The sequence below is a fragment of the Phalacrocorax carbo genome, chromosome 2 (genome assembly GCF_963921805.1).
Source record: "Phalacrocorax carbo chromosome 2, bPhaCar2.1, whole genome shotgun sequence".
Lineage (NCBI taxonomy): Eukaryota > Metazoa > Chordata > Aves > Suliformes > Phalacrocoracidae > Phalacrocorax > Phalacrocorax carbo.
The window spans coordinates 54,221,316-54,245,340 of NC_087514.1; the positions used below are offsets into that span (position 1 = coordinate 54,221,316).

The 24,025-nt window shown below is 39.5% G+C and overlaps 1 protein-coding gene across 1 annotated transcript in view; it reads right to left on the bottom strand.

Annotated features, from left to right (window-relative positions):
* The window catches only part of MYOM1 (myomesin 1), an 80,894-nt gene that overhangs the window by 23,310 nt on the left and 33,559 nt on the right, over nt 1–24,025 (bottom strand). The window contains exons 12-26 of the mRNA XM_064442930.1: nt 23,606–23,805; nt 21,903–21,959; nt 21,403–21,527; nt 19,705–19,888; nt 18,515–18,689; nt 16,371–16,492; nt 15,126–15,452; nt 13,354–13,550; nt 12,467–12,593; nt 11,532–11,716; nt 10,365–10,479; nt 5,341–5,497; nt 4,304–4,410; nt 4,138–4,182; nt 127–263 (exon numbers count right to left, since the gene is read on the bottom strand). Coding sequence (XP_064299000.1) covers nt 127–263; nt 4,138–4,182; nt 4,304–4,410; nt 5,341–5,497; nt 10,365–10,479; nt 11,532–11,716; nt 12,467–12,593; nt 13,354–13,550; nt 15,126–15,452; nt 16,371–16,492; nt 18,515–18,689; nt 19,705–19,888; nt 21,403–21,527; nt 21,903–21,959; nt 23,606–23,805 — 2,260 coding nt within the window. The remainder of the gene's footprint in view (nt 1–126; nt 264–4,137; nt 4,183–4,303; nt 4,411–5,340; nt 5,498–10,364; nt 10,480–11,531; nt 11,717–12,466; nt 12,594–13,353; nt 13,551–15,125; nt 15,453–16,370; nt 16,493–18,514; nt 18,690–19,704; nt 19,889–21,402; nt 21,528–21,902; nt 21,960–23,605; nt 23,806–24,025) is intronic.

The window sequence follows — 24,025 nt, forward strand, 5'->3', positions numbered from 1 at the left end:
TTATGTTATTTCTCACGAAAATACATTAGTATGGAACAGTAGTTGGAAGTATATTGGAGACAGAGACATTAATACTCATTGATACTCATAAAAATGCAAACACCTGTAAGCTATGAAAAGGCTTACCTCTCCATTGAAAATCTCCTTATCATTAAATACAAAGTTGGCCTTTGCATTGCCAGACAGTTTTTCAGCTTGCAACCAGAATCTCACTTCTCCTTTTTCCAAGATTTCCACTGCCAGCTCAGAGGCAAGTGGGACAGCTACAAGGAAGAAAGAAAAGAATGAAGTATATACTTTGCCTGTGCCCAAAAACTGTTTTCTTCTGTAATCAGGAAGCCATTTCTTCCTTTCATACTCGGATGCTGTATGCAAGGTAATGAGCTTATGATAGCTCTTCATATAGACAGAATTCCTCTCCACCCACATACAAGTACGATGACAGACGAGATTTATTCTTCTATTCCTTCAATCACTAGGTCTGTATGGACTGGAAGTGTTCAGGATTTGAGTTATGTCAGTGCCCCTCCATTCTAATACAATGCAAAATCTATTCCAAAGGTAAACTGCAAGTATCTCTGCAGCATGATGTGAGTCTGTATGGCATAGGCCCATGTTTAACGAGTCACTCAACAGTGTTACTGTGAGAGTGAATTAACACAGTGGAAAAAAACACCAAAAAACTCCAAGCACGAAGCCAGATCAGAAAGTTGGCTGTTGAGCTGCAGGTTGGGAGATTTTTGTAAGCACTCTGATCCTTTGCTGGGTGGAACCTCCATCTCCCAGAATTCACTAAGTATCACAACACACCCTCACTCTCTCTAGTACATTTTGTTTACCTATGAATAATAGAAAGCCCCTGCATATAGACCAATTCCCTGTGTTAGCAGAAAAAAAGTAATGTAAAGAGTACCACAGGTAACTTTAGTCTAATAGTTATTTATTTATTTATTTTCCCATGTTCTTTTAGCAAAAGTCTGTCGCTTGCTTTCACTTGAACTTTTTGTTAATATATCTTAATGAACAACATTAAACATGAGCATTTAGACTCTGATATTGGGGGATATTGCTCATTTCATTGGCTTCCATAATTTTTAGCTGAGCATCTTAGCGGATATTCAAATTTTCAACAAAATAATACTCTAGGGAGTACATATGCTGTATGTGAACTCTACCCCAATCTCTGCTTTCACAGCATTGTAAAGTCTTAATTGCAAAGGTGTAACATGGAACAGCTGAGGACAGTGTACAAACACATTGCAAAATGCTCGATGAAGTGGTCTGGTGATAGTGTAAAGATACGCCTCCTCCCAGACAAATCCCATGACAGGGTAGTTTTTCCCTTCCAACTGAAAATTCTATTCTATTCTATTCTATTCTATTCTATTCTATTCTATTCTATTCTATTCTATTCTATTCTATTCTATTCTATTCTATTCTATTCTATTCTATTCCGTTCCATTCAACTTTAGGTGCGCAAAGGCCCAGCTACACCAGGAGAGGGCTGGGACCAAGGCAGTGTCTAATTTCTTTCACCTTTCTATTTGCACCATCCTAAATGACTGGGGTGCATTCTGGAGCAGAGCTTCCATCCCCCCCCAATACCAAAGAAAGTTAGGGGGTGAGGACCCCCGTGTCTTCCTTTCCCACACCTTTTCCCACCCCTTCCCTCCATCTATGCCCTCCCACATCCACATCTATGCTTTTGATGCCTGAGTGGCACAGGACCTGCTCTGGTGAAAATAAGACTTCTTGGAAGTGAGGCAACAGTCACAGGAAAAAAAAGAGAGTTATAAAAAAGACACAGGCTTAACTGGAAAGAGAAAAGCCTGGAGCCTGGGGGGACAGTGTTACCATGAGAGAGCAGGGCAAAGAACAACCCCACAGGAGTGTGCCCCAGCAGTGCACACAGTCTCTGTGAAGCTTCCTCACCCAGCACATCACTTTGCTTGTAAGAAACAAAAGGAACCTCACATGTTGCATAATTTCTTAAAACAAAGCGACTGAAATGCTACAGGAGCCAGTGGAAGCAAGAGGGGGAGGGTGTGAATTGGCATCAGGCTGCACTGCTTTTGTCTCACTGTCAGCTCTATGGCAATTTTAAACCCTGGCTTGATTTGCATGTAATTAACTATGAATACTTTATTCTAACATGGAAGAGAGGAAGGTATCTCAGAAGTCATTAAATAAAGGGCTGAAAGTATTCAAAAGGATTCTTTTTTGGGAAAAGGCTGTTCACCCCCCAGCCCAAAAGAACGGGATGAATCTGCATTACAGTCCTCCACGAGCAAAAGTCTTATTTAAAAATATTTCCATAAGCACCAACTGACAGCTACTTTAGGCATTTTCCAGCCATCGTGCTTACAGGGATTTACAGCCTATTTGTATAGCATCACAAATACCATGAGCACTTGACAGGGAGTCCTTGGGCAGTTGCTAAATTGAAGAGTTGGAACAATTTATTTTTACCTAGCACCAATACGCTATCGTGCCCATACGTAGTTGCATTCTGTAAGGCTGCATTATTCAAGCAACTCATTTTCCCATGGAGTGACTGGCTGCAGATGTTTTTAAGCAGAAGTTACAATTAAATGCAGTTCAGAAGTACAAAGCAACATGCAAGAGCTTATGCGGAATCAGAAATGCCTAGCAACTAGAAGAAAATAGAATAATTATTTTTCACAGAGAATTTGAGTAACCCTCAAACAGCTTATCTGGAGATATGACTAGTTTCATGCTGATCCATAGGAGCTCATTATTATTCTTCTGGCCTCATAGCCATAGACAAGTGTACCTTAACCCCTATTTATAATATTTTTTTTTTAGTGTCCACAGGGTCTAGAGTGGTCAAAGCAAGTAAGACAGTTTCCTCCTTGAGGATGCGTTCTGCAGTGATCTCCCTTTTTGCCTGTGCCTCCTGGAAGCTCACGCACAGCTAGACGTGTACAGTTACCTAACATGAGGCAAAAAAGAAGACATGGTCTTTGTCCTGAGGAGTTTATTTTGAGGCATCAGTTATGAACACAGAGGGTGGAAGAGCACCCAGAAGAGAAGAGTTGAAGCAAGTAAGGACATACGACAACACTAAGATTTTGTGATGACTAACTTTCAGTGTGAAGATATAATTAAGAGGAAACAACTGGGAGGAGCGGGAGTGAACAAGGGGATGCTTGGGCTGTTATTAAGCTGTCCAAAGGTGATACAATATGTTGGTAATTGTAGAAGCTGATATGGAAAAGACAAAGAAGGAAATGAGAAAGAGAGATGATGCGGGCAAAAAGACAGGCCATTTCTGTGGCCAAGCTTTGACAGGGCTGAGAGGCACGATGTAGGCTGAGCTGGCAGAGGTGCCAGCAGTGCATGCACAAAGCTGGAGATGTTAAAACACAGGCAAGAGTTTTAGTGCCTGGAACGAAGAAGAAGAGAGCACAGTGAGAGAAAAGGAGACAAGGTTTAGGTCTTATCTTGTTGTGTGTATTAAGATTCATTATAAAATCCAATTTATTATTTTTTCAATTATTGAAGTTACATTCCAATGAAAATAACCAAGTTGTGCTACTACCAGGATATCACAAAGGTATAGGGGGTCTGTGGAGTTGACAGAAATACCATCCCAAGCAGAAGGAAGGATGTTCATAATGTCAAGTGTTACAGGAAAGAAGGAGGGAATGAATTTCAGTAGGAAAATTCTGTATATATAGATCATTATAGATTAATTTACTACAGTTGCCTGTTTTATTAACCTTAAATTTAACTTGTGCTAACTTCAGCTAGAGTAATGATAGAGAATTTTTCAAATTGAGGTTTTCAAATCAGGTTAGGTATGCTGAGTAAGTATAAAAGGCTGGTCTGCAGAAGAAACAAAGCCTGTGGGATACTTATTTTCAAACTGTTATATAGACATTATATGCCTAGTCCAGTAGTCTGCAACAAATTGGGAAGAACATTAGTAATACTGATAATAAATATAAATGTACCGAAAGAAAGAGTTAAAACAAAAGGAATCTTAGACTTTCAATTGAAAACCACTTTCACTTGAAATTACTATAGTGACTTTCCTACTTGATGGTGGCAGGAGCTTTGTGACCCCCCACTGCATGCAAAACTCTCCCCCACATGCATGTTTGATTCACTTACTTGGGAATTTGCGTTCATGGCTCAGAGCAAGTAGGCGTTTCATTTCTGCAAAAGACGTAAGAGAAATAATATGAGATGTGCATGCCTTATGGATCTGAGAGACACAGCAGCAGGGAAAAACAGATGTGAAAGCAAAACAAGCATGCTTCATAAATATTGTGTCTACCTTCCTCATCAATTGTGTGGCTTGATGAAACTCCGTCAGTGTCTGTAACAACACAAGAGTAAATTCCCAAATCATCTTCTCCAAGATCCTTAAAGGTAGCTTTTGACCTTTAGGGGAAAAAAAGCATTTTGAGAAAAAGATTAGATCAGTCTGAACAAAAACCCTCATCTCTCATTCATTTCTATAACACCAGATAAAAATAGTCTTGTATTAGCTTTTGCTCAGACCAAACAGGCAAATGCAGGGCTCTGCCAGTATAAACCAGGGTAGGTCCTACTGTGTGTGGCACAAACGGAGATGGCACAACTCTCAGATAGTGCCAAAACCACTGAAGATAGCTAGTTTAACCTAGCTCAAGCATGCTTAAAAACATGTTGTCAAGTCTTTGATGGGCGTGAAAGGATACTGTAAGTACAGGGTGATTCAATTTTCACATGCAATACCAAGAGCGTGGTGAGCCACCATTTCTTTCTATATGGTTTCTATAATTAGAAGAGCACATAGGTACTTCATAGGCTGAACCTGTCCTTTTGGCATTTCTTCCTCTCTGTTAAAAGCCTGAAGAAACAGGGTAGGCTAGTAGAGCATTACAGAAGCTCCCAAATCAGGCCGTGGTGATGCTGTCATAAGAGAGTCCTGCTTACTCCAGCACCTCTGAAGATTGCAACACTGTTACATGGTAAAAGTATTTTGCAAGCAGCCAGATAATTTTATCCTTTGGAGACTTAAAATAATAACAATAGGAATAATAATAATTTGCCTTGATTGACAGGCTACAAGACGACAAAGATTTTCTCTCCCTATGCCCAAACATAACTCAATTGCCTGAACAGGGAGCCTGACTCATTCTGTGCAAGCTACAATTTCCAAATGGTCTGCATATGGACCTGCGGGAGAATGACATACTCATAAAGTAGCCTTCCAGTAACAGAGGCAGGTGTAATTCTTACTGAGGTCATACATTGAAAAAGATGGATTTCTGCGACCAGCCTAGATCTCTAAAATGCAAGAGTATTTCTACCCGCGAGGGTTCTTACTTTCCGCCTTTGGTATCGATGTTCAGTCGAGAGTCATCCTCAATTGGTTCATAATTCTTGGACCACACAAACTTAGAGTTTGGAGACATCTGATCACATTCAAAGTTCAAGGAAATTACTCCATTGTCATCTACATCAACCACCACTTCCTTGGTTCCTGAAAGGCCAGAACAAGGTGATTCCACTTTCTCAGAGAAGCCAGCAAACATATTTATACAGGTATCATTCATAGGGTAGATTAAACAAATCCTTGCCATTTTCTCAGTCATCACGTAAATTGCTGCAAACATTGGCATCCTCAGTTTCTGATTCACAAGAACATTTCTTTTTCTTATCCATAAAAATAAGGAACTGATTAAAGAGCATCGTAAATCAACTGATTTATTTGAGCAAGTGTAAGCACACATGAGAGTTATGATATTTGCTCTGGAAAAAACCTGAAGGGGAAAAAAAAGCAAGCCTCTAAATCCACTAAATGTTTGCAATATTAAATAGCAATATTTTCCATGTAAGGGGTAGCCAGAGCTTTCATTATGCAGCAATAATTTCTTAGTCCCTAACAAGGTAAGAGCTCTAAAGGGAATACCATGTGCAAATGTGGGGTTTTGAAGAGGTGCAGGAGGCAGAAGTGGAAACAACTGAGTTGCCCCATCAGGACTCACTTGTGCAACTGAGGCACATTTTCAGTGACTCTGGCTTCACTCCAGGAGGTTGGTTTAATTGCTGTGCTTGGCACCCGGCCCTGCCGCCGTCTGCAGGATTAATCCTGGGCCCACAAAGGGAGTGAATATTTGCAATTAGCTGCTTAAATTGCCCACCCTGTTTTGCCAGTACCTACGCTTCTTGAGCTGGATAAGGTGACCCAGTTTGTTCTTTAAAAGGCCCTGGGGATGAATGATAGATCAGAAACCTGAAGGCACCTCTATCCTGCCCCCTCACACCCCGGTCAAGCTGAGGGAATTTTGTCTGGGATTGGGGCAGCTTGGTGAGCTCGTCATCTGTGGCATTAACTTTCATTTCAGCAACTTGTCTGGGAATGTCAGGGAGAGCGTGTGCGCCGAGAGGTGCTGGAGAACATCCAGCCTCCTTTTCCGAACAGCTCTGAGCTGGATCTTGCATCTGAATAGGGCACTCGTGTTGTATTACTTAGCTTAAGACAAGGCTGGGCTGCCCAGAATGCTAATGACACGCTTTCTTCACAGTGTATTGTACCTTAAAGACAAGAGCCTTATTCCTGACATAGAGATTAACTGCTTTATTTTCAGCATAATTCTTAATAAGCCTTAAGCATGCAAATTGATTTCTGTGTTTCATCATCCTAATACTATACACGTCCTTTCCAGCACTGTGAGTACCTCCTGTAATGTCAATTATTTGTGTGCACACAGCTTTCTTAGTCTTTATCATTTGCCATAACCATTTAATGAAAGATGAGATTGATATTTCCATTTTGGTACTGCTATTTACCAGCCCTTGCAGTAATGGAGCACGTTAACTACCAATATATGATAAATGAAGTCTGAGGGTCTACAAATATTTTACTAGGCAGCAGCATATTTGCAAATTTTTTATAATTTAATTTATTATATGCAAACTCATCACTTGACATTTCATTAGTGTTTAGTTTCCTGTAGATCATTAGCACATGAATCTTTTGATGTCAGTTTATGCAATGTGCAAAGAATTACAGGCAGAAGGTTCATTTGAAGGACAGAATCTTTTGTATTTGTTTTCAAGTATTCTCATTATAATAACAAGGCATAGCATTTATTTTCAGAACTGATGATGGCGTTTCCCGCTAATATTTATGTGAGTAAAAAAAAAAAAATTTAAATTACTGATCAGAGGTCTCCACCTATCCTACAAAGTGGAACCAAAGAGGCTGCCATAGTAGTAGTGGTCTTAATTTTCCTCCTCTAAATAGCTTGTTGGTTTCAACATATCATCCAGAGCTTCTCTTAAAGTCATCATAAGAAATAAAATACTTAGATGTCATATCAAATTCCATTTATCTGAGCATTTTATTGCATTGAAAGGAAAGAGATAACATGAAGATAAAGCAGACAGCTTCAAAAGACTAGAGTTAATAGCATAATTTTTGAATACAGCTAGTCAGAAAAGTTGAATGGGACAAGGTTTAATTAATTTCTGAGGTTCAAGCCCTTCTCAAATGCCTGATGCAGGATCAGAATCTAATTTTGCTTTGCACCAAGATGCACAAGGACTAAGGGCAACAATGGGAAAGAGTTGCAGTCTGCTCTTAGTTTTCCCCTGCTTCCTGTGAGGTGCCCACACACTGAAACGCTTTTGTGTAAAGACAAAGTTACAGCTCAAAAATAGCCTGGTTTGGTATTTGTTTATGCGGATGGCTTTTTAAATTCAATTTTAGAAGATAACTGTAAAAATTAAATGTGTTTTTCAAACAAGAGAAAGTGGACGCAAAGTATTGCATCGTTATATTTACGCTTTTCACTGGATGGAGTCAATTGGTACCATTCATATTAAAGCAAATATTTTCATTCAGGATATTATTTACTTACATTCTTTGATTAGAAAGCTCAGTCATCTGGCGATTTTACACATTTGCCAAAAGCAACATTCCAGCAGGAATTGTCTAGAGAGACCTGACAATATTTTGTCTCTATCCAAGGTGGTAATAAAGGCATCATTCATTGGGCAACACCAAAAGATTTGTGGTAATTTTAAAAAAATGGTGTCATTGTTCTTGAGATTTGTGTGGTTTGAGTGAGAAAGGTGGAAGCCTGCCCAAGAAACTGCTTTCTTAAATAATTGTTTTTAATAAGCCTTTTGTCCTTTCTTAATGCTTTTAAGAAGCTTAGCTTAGTGGATGCCGTACCTGCAGATCTCAGCTCAAAATATGGGTCAACCAGATTTGTACAAGTAAATAATTTTCAGCTTCCCTGAGATTTCACTGGGCCAAAACCTGACTTTCCTGTGATCCCTCAGACATCAAACCTCTGAACCCAAGCCTCGCTTGCAAAAGGGCCATGACCTGGAGATGTACCTCCTTCTCTAACAGTGTGGTCTGTAAACCAAATGTTCTGCTCAAGTTCATATTGCCAGGTGGGCATGTGCCTCATTTGAGTGAACATTGAAAAAGCTGTACGAATTTTTTTTTGTCATGATGATCACCTTCACAAGAGTTTACGTTCATACGTTTTTAATTGTAATGGTATGACCAATCCTTTATTTAGCACATTTCAAGATTGTTATCATAACAAGTTTTTATCAAAAGTCTGACAGATAGCTATTAACCCTCAAAGAAAATGGATTAGTAAACCAAAAGTTTAGTAGTAACAGTGGTTTGATCCTCTTATTAGCAGTGGTTTCTGCATATAAGCTGTTTTCAAGAATGAGTTTCTAAGTTTTGCCTTACTCTGCTTGCAGGTGGTGGAAAAAGCCCTAGTGCTTCAGCAGCTTGTAGATCTGAAATTATGGCTATAGTGTTTTTGAAAAGTCCTGTCCCAAGCCCTTCTCACTCACACACTTATCCTTTTTTGTCCTCATATCCCAGTCTTACACACTCTCAAATTACCATCTACTCCTTCCAGTCCCTTCTTCCCATCCCAGCCTCACTAGCCCTCCACCGAGTCTCCGCATTCTGAGTTTTCCAGTTCTTTTACACCCCCCAGCTTCAGACCTTCTTCTTAAGATCTTCTTGACTCACAGCCTCACTGAGAGCTAAGTCAAGGCTTCTTAGGATTTTTGCTGCCCTGGTCATAAGGGCCAGGCATATATGAGAAACGGGCCAGTGCTGCTGCAGGACAAGGAGATGTAAAATTGGACCTGGGAGTCAGAAACAGGGAAAGAATCCCAGGGAATTGCTCCTGAGGCAGCCGGGGTGGGAATGGGAACTGATGATCGCTGGCCATGCTTGCTCAACTCTTCACAGTCAATACCATCCCAAATAAACCCTGACTATTACTCCAGGCAGAAGCAGCTATCAAGCTGACCATGTAGGCAGGGTAGGCAGCTGTTTGCCCAGGGAGACACCTCTGTTGCCTATGCCCCTGCACTGCTACTCATGCTCCCACATTGTTCTGCGTGCCCACTGCCTGCCTTTATTCCTGTTCTTTTAGGGCTGTTAGAAATCTTCCTAGGTGGGATCAGATATGAGAGTGTGCAGGCAGAGTAAGAGAACTTGTCAGAGGCAAAGAGGGTGTATGGTGGTTCCAGGCTGGGTGGTACCCCTGGACCTTGTTGCGTCATACTAACTTTATACTAGATTAGGTTGAAATATCTGGGAGTTCCTTTTTCCACCTTGTAGGACCCTCAACTTCTAAAATAGTCTGTAGATGAGAAGCCATAAGCCCATGCTTGCATTTTCTGTTAGGGACTTTGTGACAAAAGGTGTTGACTCTGATCAAAGTCACCTATGTTACCTGTTGTAGCTAAATAAAACTCAGGGGTTTTCTGAAGTTCCAGGTGTGGAGATTCTGCCTCTTCACTGGTTCCCATGTTTCATGCTGGCATTATAGACATGCTGGAGCCAGCCTTCAAGGATGACCCCAGCAAACAGTTGCACTTGAATTCCTACTGAAGGTGGTCTCCAAAATTACTTCTTTATGTTTTTAAAGCCAAGAGAAAAAAGTAATTTCTTTTACCCTTTTCTCAGGCACATTACATAAGTTAAAGAAAGGAGAGAGAGAAAATAAACAGCTGGTTTACTATAGGAAGGGCAAAGTCTACATCTGTAGAATGTTTTGGCTGAGCTGATCTTAGTGGATCCTCTGCTTATGCATTTATCTATAGATATACACAAATCTTACATCTTTATTTTACGCTTACATTCCTGAACCTGTAGTTATAGTAAGAAAATCTGTTCAGACCTTATAATATACCAGAGAAGAAAACAAGATATGACCCTCAACTCATTTCCTGCTTAGTAAAAAAGTTTGACCTGAGAGGGGTCAGACTGTTCGCATGCAGCCTCCATGTAAACACATCACACAAACAGGAGCCTGTTTAAATATTATGAAAAAGAGGAAGTACTTATAACAAACCTGGTCGTGTTTCAGCTATGACAGGATCTGTGACATCTGACGGTTTCCCAACACCAGCCTGGTTTGTTGCCCGCACACGAAACACATAGCTCATACCTTCTTTTAAGCCACCTATCTGGAGGAATTAAATATACATACATGCACGATGTGTTACAAAACACTGATTTTAATTTCACACCTTACAATTCCAGTCTAGATGCTTGACAGTTATATTTCCTTTCTTTTTGTTTTGCTCCTTTTCCAGTTGACAAATATTTCTTCCTTGTGGTGTTTTTTTCCATTCCGGAGTGACGTGACTGATCTGTTTGGCTTGCTTCTTCCTTGTATGCATAGCTAACATCTAGCATCATTAATGGCATTGATTTCTTTGCAAAAGGAACATTCTTACTGGAACAGGATGTTTTTAACTCATGTACCTTGACCTCTGAAACACCATAGTCTTTTACTGCAGGTAGATCTGGCTTTTAAAAATTAAATTATTAGAGTAATAAGCGCCAGCCACACCTGTTTAGAAACAGGAGGGCATTTAATTGTACAGGGTTAATTGTAGTGGCTTAAGGAATCATACTGACATTGTAACACCTGCAAATACTCCTTTAAAACATATATGAAAGGATCACACTTAAAAGTGAGTTGTCCTTCAAATATTCTGAAAAGCATACAAATAGAAAACCTGCTTAAGACGTATCTCTAGAATACAGATACAGCTGATCCCTTATTTAGCAGTCATTCCACAAAATGATGTAGCATAATAGTGCAAAAAGCTTGGGTTTAACTTGCCATGAAATGTGAGGAGAGGGTACTTTGATTAGAAAGAATCACCTGCCACATTATCACAGCATTTGTTTTTGTGCCATCCGTTTTTGTGTCGTGATACCTATTTTGCCCTTTGAACTAGAAAATGCTAGGGTTGCCTCCTGCGTTATAAGAATGGTATTTGGTTTTAGCAGGGCTTTCTTTTATTTTTAGGCTTGTCATACCAGATTGTCTTCTGACTTACTGTCCTGTCTCACTATACAGGCATTACACGTGTCTGTCCTCAGCACAATATAAACCACTATGTATTTCATACAAATGGAACCATGATCAGCACAGGATGATCCTATCGAAGGCTAACTTCCTCAAGATTATACTGTTATACCAGTATCAGAATCTTAAGCTATTTACCTTCAAGAATTTCTTTTGAAGTAGCTTCTCATTGACGCTCCTCCAATGTTCCTCCTTTGCTTGAGTTTCCTTCATATCGACATAATAACCAGCTATGGGACTACGACCAGTATAAACTGGTTCCTTCCACAGTAAAACCAAAGAGTCCTTCCTAACTTCTGTGCATGTAACATCATGGGGTGGCCCTGAAAAGTAAGAGTAAAAGTTGGAGTTGTGGTATCAAATAAATCCCAAAAGGGCTAATGCATAAGATTTCAAAAACCAAAGCCAGACACCATGTTGTACACCCAGAGCTGACGTAACACGTGCAGCTCCTGTGTATCACATCTAAAGCCAATATAACTACAACCCATGACTATTAAAAATACTAGCCAAAAAAACAATCCAATTTGTTGAGATCTGGTATCTTGATCAAATATTCCTGATCAAACAAAAACAACAAATAATCTCCAAACTCAAGGAAATAAGTTAATGATTAAGCTAATGTGCTGCTTCAGGGACTGCTCTAAAGTCCACTGAAGTCAACAGAGCTTGTTTTCATTCATTTCAATGAGTGCTAAAAGGCTAGCGATTTGGCCTTTGCAGCGATACACTAAGACAAGCGTTACAGGACGTCATTCTTCTCTGTCTTGTACCTTAGGCAGGTATTTATGTCTAACATTTAATCTAGGAAGCAAAGTGGCAGACACAGTACAGAAACCAACCAGGAAAGATAAAGAAAATACAAGCTGCTTGTAAAATGCTACTGATTAAATGGGGATTGTTTAATGCATCAGTGTAAATGCACTAAATCAAAGTGGTGGAGCTTCAAGCTTGGGTATGAACTGCAGTGCCCATTGACTCCCCTGGAAACTGAAGTCATTGAGAACTTAGATAATCAGTCACAGAGCACCCTTGGGCTGTGAATAACCTCCACCTCCCACACAGGATCCTACCAGGTACAGCAATGGTCCATTCTTCACATTTGAATGGCTGGCTGGGTAGGGAGGGTGTCCCAACCCCAGCCAGGTTAGCAGCAGCCACCTGGAACTGGTACACCATGTTTTCCTTCAGGTTTTGAATCTGCAGAATCAATAAAATGGTGCTTATTAACTTTACATTAAGGCTTTAGGAGAAAGTCGCGATGACAATTATTTGACATGTGAGCATGCTTTTAAGTGCCTGAAGAAATGAAAGCATTATTGACATGGTATATAAGGTGATAACTATCTTTGCTTTTCCTCTAATCGGTGAAGTGTACATGAATGGTCTTAACACGCTCAACCCCTTTTCCAAGTGACAGACACTTTGGTAGTCAGGGAGGGAGCAGGGTATTGCTCAACCATCATACTAATCTGTCTCATGGTACGGAGCAAGTTCACTTGAGGCAAGAGTTGTCCCCACAGCAGGGTGAAACTCAGTCCTGGCATTGGTTTTCATATGTAAAGCAGCTCAACGAGATTGTAACTAGCACTATCTCTAAATTGGGCCCAGAACTAATCACAGACCACAGCTGACACAGAACTGGTTCCAGCACCAGCAAACACTGGGGTAGGTCCACCAAGCCCAGTAGGAATGCCATTTGTTGTGAGGGCCTCACTTACAAAAATTCAGGCTACGTCTAGAACAGTGCATTCAGAGATGACAGTTGGTGCCAGACTAACAGATAAGTGGACAAATGATTTTGCAGAGAAGTTTAACAGAGCTAAATAAATTTGTCATCATGGATATAAAACCCTCTGAAAAGCAATCTGTACAGTGAATCATAATTCATCCCAATCTGTGAGATATGTTTTGGAAATACTGTCTGCACCCACAGCAATAACAGAAGTTAACCTCTTACCCTGTATGCCCTCTCACTGATGGCCTTAATGTTGGCCTCCATCCATTTCCCAGGAACTCCATCAACCACTTCACGATAATTCACGTAGTAGCCGGTAACTTCAGTTCCACCAGTGGCTTTAGGTTGTTTCCATCCTAATACCATTGAGTCACGAACACTCTCAAGTACCATGATGTCATAAGGTGGAGATGGGGCAGCTGTTTCAACATGAATAATACATAAGCAGGAAGTAATATTTCAGTAGTCAGACTGGCATTCAATTACCATATTCAGGTGGCTCCCATCCTGCATTTCCTAATTAGGACAATATTTATTTGGTCAAGGGAAGTTTCTAGAGTTGGAATAAGAAATGCAGGATAAAAGCTTCCATAAACCAAATGAAAAAGTCCAAACTGCATAGGCATTAGTTTTCAGGATCATTTGTTTTTTGAAAAGCAAGCTGATACATAGTGAAAAAATGTGTTGCACTTGCAGCTCTGATGTAAGTGATCAGGACTAGCTTTAAAACTGTGAAAAATGAGGAACTAAAACTAACATTACAGGAAAAGTAAAAGAATTGGAGATGCAATGATTTGTTTTCTTTTGCTGAATCCAAACCCTTTTCCACACATATAATATTAATTGTAAGTCCTTTTTTTAAAATAGGCCCACATTCTTTCCTTCTGAGAATGTAGTCTATCTGTTCAGGATTTTTTTTTCTTTTCTATTTATACACTGTGCAAGTTTTATCATTGCACCCATCACATGATCTTACCTTAATGGAAGGAAGCATGATCATAGGCACTGTAGACTGACCAGAAATGGAACACGACTGTTATTGGAACTTACATTAAAAAATTTGCTGCATAATCCTCTTTTTAATTTTTTTTAACAGTACAGAAATAATTAACTTAATCCCAACCCTTTTCTGTATCTAGTGGGGAAATGCTTGCCCATAAGGAATATGTCATGCACCAGTGAAGAGTCCTACTTGTGACCCTGAAGACCTACTTTTGATGGAAATCCTACATCGTATATGCTTCTTTTTTTCTTTGATGTTTTATATCAGTGTCAGCTAGCCCCCAGGTGCCTCTACTTCATTTTCTGTTCAACACTTTGCGCAAGCCTTTTGAGTCTCACTTCAGAGGCCTGGGGACAAATTCAGTTCACTGGCCAGGTACCAGGACTTAAATGACATTCAAGCCCCACATTTCTCAGGCACAATGGGTGTTTAGGTGTTGACAATATTTTGTGCATATGCCTTCAACTTCATAGGTTTTCCTCGTTACATATTGCTGTCAGTCAGAGGTACAACACAACATTCATTAGCACTGTGTCTCAGAGGATAAACTGTAGTTTAGGCATAAATCCACAAAGGATCTTCATGTATGCTAACACAATACAGATATTCATGCTTACCATCATAATCAGATTTTGTTTCCTTCACACGTACGTAACCCAGAGACTAGGTAAGAAGACTCCTAACAAATTACTGAAGTGATTTGGAAATAATACAGTTTCTTGGATACATTAATATGTAGTCAAACAAGCTATTAAATTAGTAAATGGATTTATACGTTTCACTTTCAGTAGCCACTAAGTTTGTAAAGTGGTCTCTGATACCATTACATGCATAATGATCTTAACGGAGAGTTGAGCACGTAATTAATGGGTGCGATGGAAGTCGCATCACTGGAGAGCACGTTCACTTGTGGCATGGATGAGCAAAGGTTAGAGCTGTCTGAAGTGGATGTACCAAAGCAGTGAAATCTATTTTTTTTTTTAACTCTCACCTGTATCTTTCTTCTTTGTCCCTTTTTCCAGTGTCAAAAGATCCCTGGGTTGAGACTTACTTGCCTGCTTAGCAGCTACTTTTTGTGGTATGGATGTGACAGCGTCCTTAACAATTTCTCTCATGTTATTGTCTCCTGTACTCCCCAGTTTGTCAGAGCTGCTGGGTAGTGTGTCTCTATTAGATTTAGCATTGCATTTTAGCAAAGCATCTGTGTCAAAAATAGGCTGGGAGGACTCATGCATGCCTTCCCAGCTGGTAGTGCAGTCTGTTAGTCCACCAGCTTTACCACTCAGTTCAGGACACACACCATGAAGCAATCCTCCCCCTATAATTGCCAGAAAACAGCAAAGACATTTTGAATTAGAATACATTCTTTTTTTCTTCATTTAGTCACAAAAATTAAGAAACGCATACATTGAACAATTCAGACAAAGCATGACAAATCTCAGGTTTTACACACGGAATGTTAAGCTTGAATTCACAAAAAATTTGAGATGCATAGAATACCTCTCAACCTGCACACAGGTAGTGCTCTTTTAATAATGTCTATTTCTCAGAGCAGAAGAAATACGGAAAATTAATAGTAATCTTCTTTTGCTCCAATTATTTTAGTCTTAGATCTTCCAAGTCATATTTCTGATCCTTTCATGATGATCTCAAAAAATTCCCCTAGGTTCTAGGGTTGTGAGGTACGCAGTTTTGATACAAATGAGAGTGATGGTGTTGCAGACATGCAATTTATTTTAGCCCAATGATCTCATTAATCTTTATGGATTAGTTCAGGCAGTGGCAAACAAGTAATTCATCAACAAAGGGAGAATACACGGGGTTATAGAAGGTTTACAAAAGACACATTGCCCTGATTATTAGGTTTAGGTATGGAAACAAATTTCTTAGGGACTGACTGTATATAGGTTGGTGTGCATTACATGTGATAAATACCACATTACAGATTCAGAATGACATTCCATTTTCCAGGACACCTATGAAGTGAACTTGGCAGTGCTCTCTTACAGTGGTTCACAAGAAACACCTGAAGAAGACTGGATGGTGAAGGTGAACAGTCTACAAGCGTGCAGTGACTGTGAAACTATGGCTGTGAGACCATAGGAGTTATGGATAAATTATTATTTCTGGACAGCATTGTAAAATAAAACAATTACAAATAACTGCTGAAAACTTTTTTACTTAATTGAAAAAAAACCATATTTACCATTTAAAAGAGCAATGGCAAATAGCTTACCAATGGCTGCTTGCACTTCTATAGGCTCCGAATCCTGTGAAAATTCACTGAGTCCTGCTGCATTAACAGCTCTGACTCTGAAAATGTACTTCTCACCATTGGTAAGCCCATGGCAAATGAATCTAAAACAAACCAGTGAAGGCATTCTTAGAAAGTATTATGAAGACAATAAAAATCTTAAGGTGCAAAAGAAAGCATTTCTTCCATAAAATTTATCCTAGTTTCTGAAAACTGAGGATAAACATGACCCTACTCACTTAAATGAGGGTCAGATAATGCAGAATGTTTCTAAGCACCTCATACACACAACGAAGGTAATGTCTAAAACTATGTCTCTTTAGACATACCATTTACCAACACTCTTTCCTTCGTAAGATTACACAAGTTTTTGTGTTACCAGAGGGTCAGCCCTACTTCTACTAGTATATAAAACCCATACTTCCTAGTGGAAACAATACAAACATCTGCAGAGATGAAGTCTGTATCTGCTTGTGGGATATCTTCATGACATAGGTAAAAGATACCTGTAGCACAAGATCCCATAATTTACTTCCAATCAGAAATGAAAAATTGCAGTGTTCAAAAAGATTACAGGTCATTATAAAAGAGCTAAAAAAAGAAAAAGTGTCTGATTTTTAATTTCACTTTCCTGCTTCTATACATAACAAAATAATGCACTACAAACATTGACATCATGCAATGATGTCCAAAGCAAATATAATGTGGAAAACAAAATGTATTTTGAAATAAAAATTTTATTTGGGGGAAAAAATAAAACCTGAATCAAAATTTTCAGAGGAGGATTTTCTCTACCCATTCTACCAGACTTTCCCAAATCATTTGCTTTCACCAGGATGTGTGCAGAAAACACATTTCAAAAGATCAAAATATACTGTATAATGCCAACTATGAGCTACAGCTAATGCTTTGGGATTGACTCAACCAGAAAAAACAAGAGTTAACAGGCAGCCTGTGCCTGACGGCATCATACGTTGTATCGCATTGACTAAAAATGCAGTGATAGGAACCTAAGCGGTGTAGTTACATCACAATATATAGTAACTCAGAACAATATTTTTATTTCTACGGTGAATAAAGATCATGGTTCATATTTTAAAATAAGCAAACAGCACAAAACTTCACCAACACTTGATGTAACCACAATATAAAACACAGAAGTATGTATGAAATTATATAATATTGGCACATACAGCTGTTGCAATATAAATGTACAAAAGAATACTTCGAGGAAATTGTTGTGCTTGTGTCCAAGCAAGTGGGCTTTTAGGTACTTTTGATATACTAAACATTTACAATGCCCTTCTAAACAGCAAGGGTGGTCCAAGAGTGTTTAGCAGAGCCTTACTTATTACATTAAGGGTTGTCATGGATAGAAATTACAGGCAAGCATAATCAGTCATAACAAGCAGGAACTGCTTCTGGATTGACATCAATCCACTTGAGATCAAGTTCTGCAATTACTCCTTTACACTCTGAAGATTGCATCCTTATTCAAACAAAACCAAATCTGATTTATCTTGCGAAGTTAAAATCTTGATTATTTTTTCTGACTAGAGACTGAGCTTCATGTTGGTAAGAAATGTGAGTATATACCCAATATTTAAGAGTGTTCATTAATATCTTGATAATTGCAAGTGAAAGAGCAGTTAGAAATAAATATTGTTAGTTGATATATTCCACATGTCCTCCTGACATTCTAGATATACAGTCCAGAAATGTTTACAGCAGTCTTCCAAAACAGAGGACTTTGCATCCAAACATTATGCAGTTCAGTTTTCCACATTTGTAATTTCAGTAATTCCTCGCTGTGCTGTTTTTCGTCAAACAGATAAGCTGTACAATAGCTACAACTAGCAAGCTGCTTCTCTTTTCTTCACTAGCAATGTCTATGTTTCCTCCCCCTTGACTAATTGTTTCTAATATAAAGTTTATTATAAATTCCTTTTGGACAAGACTCACAGTTTGCAATATGTTTTATAACTTCTCATGAATTTCGCCTGCGAGATTCCAGCCTGCTGGCTACCACAGAACAGTTAACTCTGCTGCTGCTAATGGCCGAAAGCACATATATCCAGCAAGTCAAAAACTGGTGACCGTAATTTCCATGCTTTAAAATCCATTACCTCGTGCCTTTCACTGGATTGTTGTTGCATGGTTCCCAACGACCAGATCCAACTACACTTGACTCAATGTAGTACCCAACCAGCTCCTTGGCATCTGGAGGCTCTGTCCAAGTGACAACAACTGAGGTATCTGTATTCCTGGTTGGCATAATACGCCCAGGAGCTTTGGGAATATCTGTGGGACAGAAAAAGAAATAAATTAGTGACCAGCCAGTCAAAATTTACAAATAAAATGAGTGACATTCTATTCTTTATTATATTAGCACAACTAATACAGATTTAACCCCTCAAAACTTCTGATTTCAATCGATTAATCTGACACAACAGGACAGGTTCAGCAGGTTCAAGCCTTTAACGGTGAGGTTCTGACTGACGTCTCCATTGCTTATGGTTATGGGCATTTCCTTCAAATTAGATTTAGTTTATTCGTTTCTGCTGAACATCTGCACCAGAGATTGGATTTGGAGCTTTCTAAATGGGAAAATATGTTAGGTACACACTGCAGGATTTTGTGCAGCCCACGGAATAAGTCAGAAACAAATGCCCCTGTTAAGTAGCAAAATGCATCTAAAGTGTTTTTCAAGAAAAGCTGTTTTACTCTCAAAGAATGTAGTTCATGCGCATCAAACTGCTCTGAGAATTCAACCGATATGAAGTAAATGGAGACAATCTGGGAACTGGATTCAAATCTGCATTGCCATTTGGAAAGAAATTGCTAATGTAGACAAAGCTACTGATGCTTTACTGTGGTGAACATCTTGGCTTTTCTTCCAGTGGAAATAGTCTCTGCATTCATGTAAGTATTAAATCCTTCACTTTTGTTTAATTTGGCAAACAAAGAAGGTTAGAGTCTGCTGATGTCTGGGCTTATTTTCAATAAAGACTCTAAGTAAAACAAAACATTTTTGTACTTCCTTGAGTTTTCCTTTTCTTTCAGTATTTGCAGCCTTTGCAGTTCTTGGCATCACTATTTGCAGCTTAATTCCCTTGGTTTGCATCTGTCATTTGACTATACATTAAAGGTTCAACAACCCAAACCAAAATTATTTTAGCTAAAGGGAATAAATCACTGACTACTCTTCGTACTTGAATTAGTTACTAGGCAGCTACCTGTCTTCGGGCAAAACAATTACATCATAAACTGAAAAGATACCATGGAGATAATTTACTATGTACAACCACACACTTACCGAGCTTGTCGTCCACTACAGTGGGTTCAGTTGCTTCTGAAGGTTCACCAATTCCAGCTGAATTGCAACAGCGAACTCGGAAGCAGTAGGATTTGCCTTCAGCCAAATCAAAAACTGCAAAGCGAGGAGACTTCACAGGGATCTCAGTGTTCACCCTTTGCCAGTCCTCTGTGCCGGCAACGCACTGCAGTCAAACCCAGAAACCACATTGGGAACGAGTGTCTGAAAGCTGAGTGTCTAAGCCAACAAGGCTTTCTACCCGGACCACCAAACGCATGTCTGCTATGGAGAAGAAGGAGTCACGTTCCTTTTTTTGGCCTTTCAAGTGAATGAGCGTATTTCAAAGCTTATGAACCCCAGCTGTCCACTTTCTCCAGAAAACATACATAAAAGCTTACTGGTTTTAATATATCATAGCTAAACTCCTCTCTACTGCAAGGAAGCAATGTTGTTATTAATGGCACCCAGTTCTGGATCACTTTCAAAATAAGTTCTGCAGACATTCAACACCATCCAAAGAACAAAACTCTCACATTACCACATTGTTTCTAGATGCTTTTAATGTTTTTGGGGTGGCTTGCAGAGTTAATCAGGATCTGACCTTCATTTTCACAAAAAAAAATTAACATGTGCAATTAACTTGTGAATTGTTTTTATTTCTGTGCTAGAAGCTCTACATACCATGATCATTGATACCATTAATATTGATGATTAATTTTTGCCTGTGATTTACATTAAGGATAATTTCAAGTAATGGTTCTGGTTTCTGAGGGATTTCAAATTCTTAGGGCAACATTATCTGACTATGTGACATTAGCGCTCAGTACTCAGCATGCAATAGGTTATTAAAAAGCTTTCTTACATGGAAGCTCAGTATTCATATATTCATCCTCTCTAAGTCTGTTGCTAAGTGAAAATCATTTATTTAGACCAGATTTCATAAGAGAGATTAAAAATATGTAATGGGAAGATATTTATGTCTCCCTTGATGACACCTCTAGACTGATAGGCAAAAGCATTGATAAAAAAGTTTGTGAGCCATGAGACACAAGTTAAAAGGGTGATGGCATGAAGAATTTTCTAGGCTAGCAGCCATGCAAAAAACATCTCAGAAAAGCAGGACACTGAAATTAAAACTGATACTGTTCTAGAAAATAAATTTTGTCACCTTTCTTGAGTTGGTGAAGCAAATGGAAAGTTAATGTAGAGGATAAATATGAAAAGGCAGCTGGAGGAGAAAGTGCTGATGCCAAGAAACTTGCAGAATGCCTCTATCCAAAATGTTAACAATCTGTCCCACCAGAAAAGCTTCATTTATACAATTTTTATTATATATATGTATATACATTAAAAATATTTTAAATATATGTGTATATCTATAAACATGTGACTTTGCTCTATGCTTTCTCGTTAAAGAGGGAGTTTGTCAGCCTGTCTACTCCAGGGTAGGTCAATGACAGAATTCATGAAAGGATATTACAGTGTGTGACACATTCTGCATCTATGTTCCTATTTCCCATCTTTCTTTTCTTCCTAGTTTATCTTAATCTACAGTAACAGTTATCTTGATGAAGTTCTAGTCCTGGCCCTAGTTTGAAAGTCTCAGGTGGAAACAAAAGTTAACTAAAAGTCCAGAAGAGATGGCAAAACAAATGTAAAAGATTGCCACAACATGATTCTGATTTTGTCCAATTTTACCTTTTCCACAAAGTACATGATACCCTCGTGGCCCCGCTGTCCAGGAGGTTTCCAGCTAAGCACAACATAGTTCTTGGTGGCTTCAATAACTTGGAGGTCTGTAGGTGGACCAGGAACAACACCCTCTGAAGAACAGGGGAGAAGAATAGGAATGGGAATTGGGATTCAATTCCTTCATATTTGTATCAGAATTAGTGGCATAATTAAGAAATAGGAGTATTAATATATCTTGACACCTGAATTTTTTTGAAACTTAGAGTTAAAAGTCTTCTAAATATTGGTTTAAAATATCCTTCTTTTAACTCTAAGCATGTTTATTTGTTACGTCCTGAATAATGAAACTCACCTTGACAACCAAGTTGGGAGTTATTCAAGATCAAGTGACTCTCAGAACAATGAACTTTGGGTGCCTGCCAAAGTCCGCTGAAATCACTGGGAGTTTTCTTACTTACTCAGCCAGCTTCACATTAGACATTTGTAAGCAAAAGGGCTGTGTTTACCTGCAGGTTCTTCCTCCGTGACAATAATCTGTCCAGTCCAGGGAGCAGAAGGGTGACCTGAAACGAATGGCAGAGGTATCATGGAAATGGGAGAGTTCAGGAACTTTTGAAATAATGAGAAAACCAACTCTTTTGTGGTTCAAAACTAACATTTGCATGATTCACGTGGGCTCCATTTTTGGTTACTGCTGTGACTGTTGCTCATGTTGCAAGCTACTAAGCTAAGCTAGTGGTAGGCTGACCAGCTTGAATATTGAAAGCAGCTCAGCAATCAATATAGCTAGAAAATTTAATCCACTTAAACATCTATGCCCTCCTGAAATATCACTGAAGTCACCTAGGTAACAAACAGAGGTATTTGGCTCACTCAGCTCATCATTTTCAGAGAATTAACTTCAACTTTATTTTCCATACTTTATTCATTTGGTTTAACAGCTCACTCGTTAAAGGAACAGCCAAATTCCTGCAGGCTGCTCTTTGTCTCTTTTTAACCACTTTCCCTCTCATTACCAGCTTTCAAATCATGGGTCACAGTCACGAACAGCAACTGCTCAGCCTGACTCAACATATCCACTTGATATGATTTGGGTGGCTCTCTCAGCACCTCTTCGTTATCATATTATTGTAGTTATTGTAGTTATGTATTCAGCTATCAACCAGGTCAACGCACTTTCAGAGATAATTTTTGCAAATGCTGTTCTCCACTGCCACATGTTTCACCTTATGTTGGCTGATCTGTATTGGAGATGCAAGCAGAGAGGGATCAGGTAGGGAGAAAAGAGGATCATGGGGAACAAGAGGAGGAGGTATAATGGGAATAGGCCACCAAGACCAGACTTCATCTCCTGAGACAGCTTCCACACTTCTCAGTGAGAAGAAGAGGCCTCCCCCCAGGCTTCAGGTTTCACATGTCTGTCTGAGCACAATGTTACCTGGCAGTGCCAAACCTCCGTCCTCTGGCCTTTTGTTTTTATTTTGAATGGGAACCTTGATCATCTGACTGAAGTCAGTAGCTTGCAGCATTATATAGAGTAAGACATACAAGCTGGGACCGTGGGAGCTCTGTAGCTTTGCATACAATACCCTGTCACATTGGATCATTTTAAATAGTAAAACTTCAGAAACAAGTAGAAATAACTGGATTTTAGGCATATGGTTTTTGGCATATGGGTAGAGAGGTGGATTTGGAAGCAAAATGTCTGGGACATTGCCAGGCCACAGGAAAAATATCCTTGACTTGTAAAATGTTAACTTTACAGCAGAGAGCTTGGGATCAATTACCTGTTGGGCAACCCTGGTATTGTGCTGATGTTACTGCAAGACTTTGATCATCACATGAGCACAGAATCAGCCACCCTTGTCTGTGGCACGGAGAGAGACTATTCACAAGATCTGTTTAGCTATTTTGTTGGCTGAACAAAAGCAAGTCTTTTTAGGCAATTAGTCCTCCTGTGCTTTCTCCCCCCTTCCTGCAAGTTTGGAGTGTAGCACCGCAGCCAGCAAAACCCATTTGAGCAGACAGAGCACTTTGTGCAAAGAGCACTGAGATGATTTCTTCTTGGCAAAGCTGTCTCCAAAGAATATTTTGGGTTTGCATTGCTCCCTCTAGTGGGAATTTGAAGGCTTATAAGTAGATGTAATTATTTTTTTTTAATTTGTGACTTCTTAAAGCTCTAAAGCAACCTGCAAAAAGCACATCTTACTTCTAAGCCTGGCTCTGTCAGCAGGATCCAGAGCAGCCACAGGCTCTGACACCCGGGATGGTAAGCTAATGCCAGCTTTGTTCACAGCTCGGACTCGGAAAATGTAGGAACGGCCTTCAATCAGACCAGTGACAGGAAAACGAGCAAACTTCACAGGAGTCTCGTTGCACTGGGTCCAGTGGGTGGTGCCAACCTCACACCTGAAAAGAACAAACAGCAAGAGCAGTGCTGGGAAGGGAAAAATGCAGACTCGGGCCACCCACCCCCCTTTACAGCTTCACCATCTGTTTGTGTTCATTGGCTGATCCATACCAGTTTCCTCTGCAGCGCCATATACTGGCGATATCAAAGCAGCTGCACCAAGGGGGTCAGGGCTGATGGGCATGCACTAAATCGCTTGCAGCTGTGCTCCTTCTTTCC